The 11153-nt window shown below is 35.9% G+C and overlaps 1 protein-coding gene across 1 annotated transcript; it reads left to right on the top strand.

The window, feature by feature from the left end:
* The first annotated feature begins 353 nt into the window (after positions 1 to 353).
* On the top strand, positions 354 to 3625 carry LOC107810617 (GDSL esterase/lipase At5g41890-like). Its single transcript, XM_016635416.2, has 5 exons — positions 354 to 646; positions 1329 to 1459; positions 2268 to 2510; positions 3016 to 3274; positions 3381 to 3625. The coding sequence occupies exons 1-5, from the start codon at positions 388 to 390 to the stop codon at positions 3623 to 3625; spliced, it is 1137 nt and encodes a 378-aa protein (XP_016490902.1). The 5' UTR covers positions 354 to 387.
* Positions 3626 to 11153: the final 7528 nt, after the last annotated feature.

An 11153-nucleotide genomic window follows, 5' to 3' on the forward strand; every position in this document is an offset into this window, starting at 1 on the left:
ACTTTCATTTCTTCTAGGAGGAAAAAGATATCATGACGTTGCTACCTCAGAAATTTGAAGAATATTTCTTTTCCATACATGTACAAAATTTGAACCATAATCTTGACTGCTGTATCAAAATCTTAGTCTGTGAGCTAGTAAGAAGGACCTTGTGCTTGAGCGCTAATAAATTCCAAATACCAAACAGCTCCAAACATGACGTTGGATTTCAAATACATATCAATTTCAGAAGATTACAATGACCATTTCAAACGTTGTACCATTTTTACCATTATTTTAGCAGGCTCATGCAAAGTGCCTGACATTTTACCATTTCATATCCCATCAAAGTACATATAATTCATGATATTTAACTAAGTATGGTTCTTGTACTAATAACATAGGACAATGGAGATTCTTCATTATCTTGCAACTTTCCCCTACTTCACTTTGACATTCATTTTCCAAATGTTTTATATATTTCCCATATGTTCATGTATTGCTACTTCATTTGTGTTTGGAGATTCTTTGGTCGATGCTGGGAATAACAATTTCTTGTTTACGCTTTCAAAGGCCGACTCTCCTCCATATGGCATAGACTTTAAACCTTCCCATGGCCAGCCTACTGGAAGATTCACCAATGGTCGCACCATTTCAGATATTGTTGGTAATTTTGCCAATCTAACTTAGCGATTTGATTCATATTTATTTGATACTTGATCTTCAACTTCTATGCTCTAACGGTTTTAATTTTAAATATATTTCAAAATCAAGCCACTTATAAAATAATTTTATGTTCTATTGTTATATGTGTCGTTCGCTTCAGTTATCTTATTATTCTGTTGTTGTTATTGTTTGTTGTTACTACTTACTTTTTTTCCCGTTTCTTGAGTAAAGTGCCTGTCGGAAATAGTCTCTCTACTTTCACTAGATAGGAGTAAGATATACATACATACTACATTCCTCAGACCCCACTTATGGGATTACACTGGATTTGTTGTTATTATTATTGTTATAAGATAATTATATGTGAATTTTATGCATTAATTGATAATTTAATAAAAATGCTAACTAATTAACCTACTATTACATGTTAAAAATCATTGGTAGTGCAAAAGATCTTTCCACTGCAAGCGTATGCGACATAAACTCTATTTATTTTTGTGCAAGTTATGTTATATCTTAGTTAAAAGAGCGTGACAATTAGGTACCTTCTAGGTCACAAACATTCTTTCGCAATAGGCAGTAAAGTAGTTATATCCTCCTGTTAATTATAAAGTTTGAGGATCATATTTCGTAAAGTAGACATAAACTCTATTTATTTTCTGTATATATTTTTTTTTTTACAGGTCAAGCTCTTGGAACAAACTCATTTCCTCCGCCGTATTTAGCACCTAATGTGGAGTCAAATGCCACACATAGTGGAATTAATTATGCTTCAGGTGCTTCAGGAATTTTGGATGCAACTGGAACTGTTTTTGTTAGTATCTGTCTACCTCCCATCCCTTTTATATCTTTCGTTTTTTGTCGAAGATTTATCTTATAAATAGCCACGATGCAAGGAATTTTTATACTATCAGGAATCGTTTGGCAGGGCGTATAAGAATGATACTGAATAAAATGCATATTAGTAATATTGGGATTAGCAATGTTGGAATTAGTTATATTGGGATTAGTTAATACTGGAATTATTTATTATTCACTATTTGGTTTGATGTATTAAAAATAACATACATTGCATAAGGTTGTATACATGCTTATCCATGTATTAAAAATTATGGTATTACTAATGTCATGGTTTGCTATGTATTAGTTATACACTATATAATACCAAATATGATTTATAACTAATACATTTATTAGTTATTATATAAATTCACCCTCAATATCTTTTGGGTCTGAGCCCGTCGCACAGGGCTTGACTAATGCGGTTTACATCCCCTGTGTGGTTTGCAGGCTATTACACAGTGGAGGTTTTACCCAGTGCGCACACAGTGCTCACCCAAAGGGTAGGGGCTGTGGCAGATGCTGTAGCGGCTGCGGGTTTTTCTGGGGTTCCAAAAAAAATAAAGCTAATACATATATTATTTTCCCCTAATACATCCTACCAAACGACTCCTCAATATATATATATATATATATATATATATATATATATATATATATATATATATATATATATATATATATATATATAAAAAAAAGTTATAGCAGATAACATATTTTTAATTTCCAGACTAATTTCACTTTTTAATGAGTTGCTATGACACATGTTACATGTGCTGCAGATAGGAAGAGTGCCATTAAGAGAACAGATCAACAATTTTGAGGAAAGCAGAAGATACATTGTGAATGCAATGGGAGAGAAAAATGCAAAGAGATTTTTAACGAAAGCCATGTTTTCTGTAACAATTGGCTCTAACGATGTCATTAACTATTTCCAACCATCTATCCCCTTTCTTAGTTATGAAAAGGTTTCTCCAACCACATTCCAAGACTTCCTAGTTTCTAACTTGACTATGAATCTTCAGGTACTTTTACTAGTTCATGCTCCTCTACTTGATCCCTACTCCCTCTATTTCATTTAAACTATTTATATCTGATTCAGCACGCAATTTAAGAAGAAAAAAAAAAAAACTTTCCGTTAAATATGTCATGATATTTTGTGGCTATAATTAAAGTAAAAAGAAATTTAAACTTAAAGAATTTTAAAGGCCAAATGCACAAGCGGCCCCAAAGTTGCCAGCTGTTTTTATTTTGGCATATTAACTAGAGCTTATTCCTGTTAGACACTCCAACATGCTTCAAAATGTGTCTATTAAACACAAAATTTTCAATTCCAGAAAAAACTCAGACGCGTGATCATAAAATCATTTTGTGTGAAAAAGAAAACAAATAAGAATCTGCCACGTGTCTTTTTGGCTCCACGTAATACCAAAAAGGAATAAAGTATCATATAATATAAAATGATATAGAGGAAGTAATTGTTTTAGCGCTAATATATGTTAATTAACCTTTTTCTTTTCTTGCAAGAAGAGACTGCATGGATTAGGGGCTCGAAAATTCGTAGTGGTTGGTGTTGGACCTCTTGGCTGCATTCCATTTATTCGTGCTATCAAACTAATATCAGGGGGTAAATGCTCTGTGGAGGTAAATACATTAATCAGGAGCTACAATAAAAGACTTAAGGCAGAGTTAAATCGTCTGAACAAAGACATGGGACCTAAAGCCATCTTCTTATATGCAAATTCCTACGATGTTTTCAGAGACATTATACTAAATTATAAACAGCATGGTAAGTCTTAATTTCATTTAACTAGCGGCCCTTCTTCGAACTCTGAATACGAAATGTTCTGTGCACCGGATTGCCTTAACAACGTTTTGTTTTGTAAAATTCGTAGGATTTGAGAATGGAGATGCGCCATGTTGCGGTGGATATTTTCCGCCATTCGTTTGCTACAAAGGGAAAAATGCAAATACAAGCTCTGTGATGTGTGAGAATAGAGGAAAATATGTGTTTTGGGATGCCTATCATCCTACTGAAGCTGCTAATGTTATAGTTGCGAAAAAATTCTTGAATGGTGATCCTAGTGTAATTTCTCCAATTAACATTCGTGAGCTTCACCATTATGGTTCTATTGAATAATATATCGATTTCGAGTTATATATTATTACCTATATATCTTGCTTGTACTATCTTTATTTCATTATATGACGCTATTTGTTTTCGAAGACCTATAGAAATATCAAACTACATATAATTTAATAACAAGTTTTACTTTTTTTTTAAAATCTTTATGTCCAGTAACACACCGCTATGTAAAATGAAACGTTTAAGTAGACGTGAATTACTTAATGCGATTACTTATGCTCCCTCCCCAAATGAGTAAAAAATAAGCAAGGTAAGGAAGAGTAAAAGAATTATACATGCAGACAATTCTAGGTAGAGTAGGAAGTCAAAGGGCAACAGTTTATTAATTGCACCAATAATTATACAAATGGAGTTTTATTTTTTACTTTATCCACCTCTGTTGTCTGGACCAGTACCTCTGCTATGAATTCAATAACTGCCGAATAGGCACTTAATCCAACGACTTGCTATAGTATAAGACAAGTAACACAAGAATAGCTCCAATTTGATAGTTGTAAGAATTCACAAAAAGTATAGTAACTTTATATTCCCAAAGCATTAACAAAACCAACCATTACTTGTCTTGGAAAAACAATGAAAAGAAAAAATTAGCAAGTGTCTTAAATGAAGCTTGATTAGCTGTTGAAAGTTGCAAATGCCGAAGCCAATGCATGTTAGCTTAGAGTAAACACTGTGCTGGACCTGGGCCAATCTGTCCAGTTTCTAAATGGGATATGGTGTCCCTCTCCCCATATTTGACTATTTCAAACAGGCAACCTCTTTTATTTTACTTTATATATATATTTTGAAAATATAATAAAAATATTTAGGCGAGATGATCATACAATATTAAATACCCTGACTTCAAATATCATCGTCACTTTTTATCGAAGTACTTCCAAATAGTAATTAGCTTGTTACAAAATAATTCTGTCTGTATATTATCAGTGTGTAAAAGAAAGAATTACATAATAAAAATGTGATTTTTCTTATTATTTATATTTTTAGATGAGATGACCGAACAAATTCAATAATATGTATAATAATTGATCAGAAACCAGAAAACAAAAATCAGAAAGCCAGAAAGGAAAAACCCCACTGTTGGTCTCTAGAGACATCACTGTCTTGTTATGCAGATACTACTGCAAGTCAACCCCTTGCTAACTTCAAAGTTCAAACTGCCATGTGAAATGTGACCTGGTTTAGTGTGACCGCAATTATCACAAATTAATTCACTTTATTGTCCTGTTTGTGGAACTTTTTTCTCTCTATTTAATTTTCATTTTCCCTTATTTCCTTTTTAACAAAAAAATAAATTCAATACACTTCATATTTGTCACATGCCAGTTCTCCAAACTACAACTACAACAACTGGGGCAAAAAGTGGGTATGGGGAACTAGATCATTGAAGGGATCTTTAGATAAATAGTTGTCCATATCATTGTTTACTTTTTTAAAATATATATATAATTTATATATTAATTATACACAATTATACACATATAATACATAAATCATGCATATATTATACCTTCACGGCTATTTTTAGTTTGAGTGGTTGGGTGAGCAGCTATTTGAATTAATTCTTCATAATTGAATTAGCTAGCCCAACTCTAGCCCATGTTTGGACACAAAAGCCATTATGTCAACATTTTGAGTAAACGGACTCAGATCAGTATTTTGACAGTTCCGGTAGGTCCGTATCGTGAATTGGGACTTGGGCGTACGCCCGGAATCAAATTCCGAGGTCACTAGCCCGAGATATGGAATTTTGTTGAAAAATTAAAAGTTAAGTTCAAATAGTGACCGGATGTCGAATTATATGCAAATGACCCCGGAATAGAATTTTAATGATTCCAACAGCTCCGTATGGTGATTTAGAACTTAGGAGCGTGATAGGAATTTTATTTGAAAGTCCGGAGTGAAATTAGGCTTGAAACGACTAAAATAGGAATTTAAAGTTTGGAAGTTTGACCGGGGAGTTGACTTTTTGATATTGGGGTCGGAATCCAGTTCTAAAAATTTTCACACCTCCGTTATGTCATTATGACTTGTGTGCAAAATTTGAGGTCAATCGGACTTGAATTGATAGGTTTCGACATCGAATGTAGAAGTTGAAAATTTTAAGTTTCATTAAGCTTGAATTGGAGCATAATTCGTGGTTTTAGCGTCGTTTTATGTGATTTGAGATTTCAAATAAATTCGTATGGTGTTTTAAGACTTGTTGGTATATTTGGTTGAGATCCCGAGGGCCTCGGGTGAGTTTCGGATGGTTAACGGATCAAAAATGAGACTTAAACAGCTGCTGCAAAAGTTGCTGCAAATTTTCTTCTGTTGTGCAATCGAGCACAAAAAAAATCGAAGGTGAGAAATCGAGCCCAAAAATCGAGTCGAGGATCGAAGGCATGCTTGAGATCCATGATCGAAGGCAGGCTTGAGAGCCATGATCGAAGGCAAGGCTCGAGGGCCATGATCGAAGGCAAGCTCGAAGGCCAGTGATCGAAGGCCACTGATCAAAGGCCTAGGATCGAGGCCCATGATCGAGGGCTATGACCAAGGCCAATGATCGAAGGCCATAAAGATCAAAGCCATGATCAATAGCCAGAATTGATGGCTGTGATCGAGCCCCAAGGTCGAGAGCCATGATCGAAGCTATGATCGAAAGCCATGACCAAGGGCAATGATCGAGGACCATGATCGGACCCCATGATCGGACTTCCCATGATCGGACTCTATGATCGGACTCCCCATGATCGGACTCCCATGATCGAGGTCCAGGATCGGACTCCATGATCGAGGTCAGCCTGGACAGATCTGTAAGTTATAAAAACCGGGGGGCTTCGTCTCATTCGCCATTTTTAACAACTTAGATTGAGCAGAGGCGATTTTTGATATATTTTCAAGGAAAAAATATTGCGGTAAGTGTTCTTAACTCAATCTTGGTTAGATTACCCGAATCCATCACTGTTTTTAACATTTAATTGGTGATTTAAGTTGAAAACATTTGAAAACCCTCTTGGATAGATTTGAGGATTTGAGGGTCGAATCGTTATTGGAATTTAGTCATTTTAGTATGGTTAGACTCGTGGTTGAATGGGCGTTCATATTTCGTAACTTTCGCCGAATTCCGAGATGTGGGCCCCACGGGCCATTTTTGAGTTAATTTCGGATTTTTATTAAAAAAATATAATATTTTCTTATGAAATTGATGACTATAATTTTTGTTGACAATATCGAATTAATTATGACTAGATACGAGTCGATCGGAGTCAGAAAATCGAGGAAAAACATAATACTTGGTTAAATTGGAGTAAGTCGAGGTAAGTGACTTGTCTAACCTTGTGTGGGTGAAATTCCCCCTAAGATTGATAATTGTAATGTGTGAAAAGTCGTGTACACGAGGTGACGAGTGTGTACACGGGCTAAATATGAAAGATTATGTTTTAAATTGTGTAGATCACTGTTGCGCATTGATTAAATTATTTCATTTTGTTATATTTTTCATTATTGATTTAATGTTTATATTTTAAATTTGCTTGACGTTTTCCTGCTAATTATTTTATCTATTTAGTTGGAACTTGATTTCTTTTATTCTGTGCATTATTTGAAGGTTGATTTTCTTTAAATTAAATATTATTAATATGAAGTATTTGACATTTTTAAACTTGATATTGAAGCAACATATTAAAGATTTTAAAATATTATTTTCCTGAATTATTTACTCCTGAATATTTTTGTAATATTTGCGTACTCATTGTGATGGAGCAGTGAGCTCTTTATTGTGAAAAAATATTATTGTTGAATTATTTTGACATGAGCCGTGAGCTCTTTATTGTGGAAAAATATTATTGTTGAATTATGTTGACATGAGCCGTGAGCTCGTTATTGTGAAAAACTATTGTTGTTGAATTATTTTGGCAAGTTAAATTATTTGAGCACCTGAGGTGCAAATTATGATATTAATACGCATGCGGTGGTATAAGGTCTGCGTATTGAAACGCATGCAGTGAGATAAGGGTGGCTTGATACGCGTGGCTAGTAGGGGTGACTATTAGAAGTCATGCGGTGTGATAAGGATGGCTAAAACGCGGGATGCTATTTCCGAAAATATATTTTCTTTAAAATAAATTATGAAGGCTTCCGCAGTGAGATAAGGAAATGAGATATTGTGAATTTATTTATGATTTGGGACTACGAGGCTGTACCTCGTGAGTGCCCTTGTTGATATTGACTTATGGTCATAGTTGCCTTTGATTATTTGTTGTGATTTTCATAAAGTTGAAAAGAAATTCTGTTTTGATTCCACGAGATATTATTTGCCATTATTTTGTGTAATTAAATGGTGACACGCTACTTGATTCCTTTATGAAGTCATTTTATTTTATTATATTATTAAACATTTTACCATGAAATTATTATTTTTCAGTAGGGCCTGACCTGACCTCGTCACTACTCTACAGAGGTTAGGCTCGGTACTTACTGGGTACCGTTGTGGTGTACTCATACTACGCTTCTGCACATCTTTTTGCGTAGATTCAGGTACATCTTACCAGCCTAGACGTCAGTGAGTTACCTGCGCATGGAGACTTCGAGGTATATCTGCCAGCGTCCGCAGACTCCGGAGTCCCCTTCTATCATTTTTATGTTGCTTCCTTATTTTCTTTAGACTCTGTTATATAGAGACATTAAGGATAAATTCTTATAAGCTTGTGACTTATTTCTACCAGGTTTTGGGAGTTATAATTATTTGAATTGTATTTTATTTATTTCAGATATTTATGATTATTCCACATTGATAGGCTTACCTAGTCTTAGAGACTAGGTGCCATCACGACCTCATACGGAGGGAATTTGGGGTCGTGACAGGGGTTTACCTTCCTATACATGTCACGACCCAAAACCTAACCCGTCATGATGGCACCTATCGTGATACTAGGCAAGCCGACCTTTCCGAAACACTTTCAAAAAATAACAGAAATGAATTAAGACATTTATAATAACCAGAGTTTTCATAAAAATGAGGGTAAAACCCAAATAAAACATAAGTGCGGAAAAATAGCCCGATATCGGGGTGTCACTGAGTCATGAGCATCTAATAACCAATCTAGAAAATAGAGTCTACTACAGTCTGTGCCAAATGCCAATACAAGAGAGAAGAGATAATAAGAAAAGAGAAACAAGGACTGTGGATGCCGGCAACTACCTCGTAAGTCTCCCATAATCAGCCCACGCACGAACTCAGCGATCGCCAGAACCGTACACACCGGGATCTGCACATGAAGTGCAGGGTGTAGTATGAGTACAACTAACTTAGCAAATAACATAATTAAATAAGGAACTGAGAAGTAGCGACGAACTATAATAATACAGATCATTTCAAAAGCTTTCAGTGAAGAGTGAACATGCTTTCAAATTCGGTGGTATAAGTCAAATTCGTTCGAGCTAAAGTAAAATAGATATGAATCTTCTAGAAATTTCACAACGACATCAGATAGCAACTAAGTGCAACAATAAATAAAAGTAAGTACAGCCTCTCAAGGCAGCAGTTACTACACTCATCTCATTGGCTCATACTCTCGGCTCTTAGCCCTCAATCCACGCTCTCAATAGGTACCTGCGCTCGCTGTGGGGTGTACAGACTCTGGAGGGGTTCCTTCCAGTCCAAGCGCTTTATCTCTGCGGCGTGCAGCCCGACCCAATCGTATAACTAGCCATAAGGCTCGTTGCGACGTGCAACCCGATCCATAGTCCATAAGTAGCCATAAGGCTCGTTGTGGCGTGCAACCCGATCCACAGTCCATAAGTAGCCATAAGGCTCGTTGCGGCTTGCAACCCGATCCATATACCCTCACAGAGCTCACAGCTCGACACTCAAGCCATATCTCAGTCGCTAACCTCTCCAGCCCCTCGGGCTCACAGAATATCATAATAATCGGCCCAAACAGAGAATACAACAAGTCTCAACAAGAAATGAGAGGGAATAGAGATATAACACACAAGTAAGACTGTGACTGAGTACAAGAATACAATTAGCAGTCAATTCAATAAGTATACAACCGCTGCAGGTCCCAACAGTGATGTCATATGGTTTAAGCATGGTTTCTAACATGAAAGGCAGTCAATTGCTCAAAGACAAAGAAAAACAAGTAATAGCAATGGCTATTCGATTTTACAGTCTCACGGGACGAACCAAGTCACAATCCCTCACGGTGCATGCTCACATGCCCGTCACCTAGCATGTGCGTCACCTCCAAACTCTCAAATCATACCAATCCTCGTGATTTCATACCCTCAAAACCAGATTTAAAACTGTTACTTATCTCAACCGCGCAGAAATCCTACTCCACAATGCCCCTCACCCCTCGAATCAATCTCTAAACGCCCCGAATCTAGCCACAAGCAGTACAATATAATTAATGTAGGCTAAAAGAATCAATTCCACAATAGAAACACGAAATTATAAGTAAAAATCCGAAATAGACTCAAACTGGCTTTCGGGCCCACGTCTCGAAATCCGACAAAAATCATAAAATATGAACACCCATCCACTCATGAGTCCAACCATATAATTATTACTCGAATCAAACCTCAAATCACCTTCCAAAACTCAAAATTTTAGCCTATGAAGTTTCTACCATTTTCCCCCAAATTTACATCTCAAATCCCTAATTAGATGATGGAGAAAGATATAGATTCACGAAATTTAGACCAATCCGGGTTGGAATTATTTACCCCAACGATTTCCTTGAAAATCCTCAAAAATTCGCCTCTCTCCCGAGCTTCACAAGTCCAAAAATCGAAAATGAAAGTTCAACCCTCGGGCTGGTGTTTTTCTGCCTAGAAATACCGCACATGCGGTCCTCTTGTCGCTTCTGCAACGCCGAAACTGCGGAATTCCATCACAGGCGCGAATTTCACTTAAAAATCCTGGCCTCGCTCCTGCGGCCCCAAAACTGCAGTTGCGCCTATCGCAGATGCGGGAATTCATTGCATCTACGCCCAGCTGCCCGCATCTACGACTCTCGCAGGTGCGGGAAAATTCTTCGCACCTGCGGCTCGTGCCCAACTCCTTCTTGGCCGCATCTACAGCTCCTTCTTCGCTTCTGTATACTTGTAAGCACGTAATTTTTGATCCGCCACGTTTTTCGAGCTATTTTTAGTGCTTAAAATATTTATTTAACTTAACTTTAGTTTTTATGGAGTTTTAGTCAATTTTTACTTCAAATTACAATTTAAAAGCACAAAAATATTTTTCATTTTTAGTTTAAGGTCAATTAGTATTTTAATTTTACCATGGTTTTAGCCTGTTTTCTCTACTTTTTACTTTATTATAACATCTGAAAATACAAAAAATAGTTTCACTTTTAATATTTAATTTTATTTTAGTAGTTTATTAATTAAGAGTGATTTTTATATTTTATATTATTTTAGTCTTCTTAGCCCAAATTTAAACCCAACAAGACATGGAACCATTCCAATTTTCCTAAATCCAAGCCCAAATCCCTCAACCTTAAAAAACCTGCGTCCCCTCATTCTTAAAGAT

This window comes from Nicotiana tabacum, chromosome 15 (assembly GCF_000715075.1).
Source record: "Nicotiana tabacum cultivar K326 chromosome 15, ASM71507v2, whole genome shotgun sequence".
NCBI lineage: Eukaryota > Viridiplantae > Streptophyta > Magnoliopsida > Solanales > Solanaceae > Nicotiana > Nicotiana tabacum.

Bases quoted from the DNA above. Each gene is read 5' to 3' on its own strand.
- LOC107810617 (XM_016635416.2), top strand. From the start codon at position 388: ATGGAGATTCTTCATTATCTTGCAACTTTCCCCTACTTCACTTTGACA. The intron at 2,511-3,015 runs GTACTTTTACTA...TCTTGCAAGAAG, and splicing joins ACTTGACTATGAATCTTCAG to AGACTGCATGGATTAGGGGC. The intron at 3,275-3,380 runs GTAAGTCTTAAT...TAAAATTCGTAG, and splicing joins ACTAAATTATAAACAGCATG to GATTTGAGAATGGAGATGCG.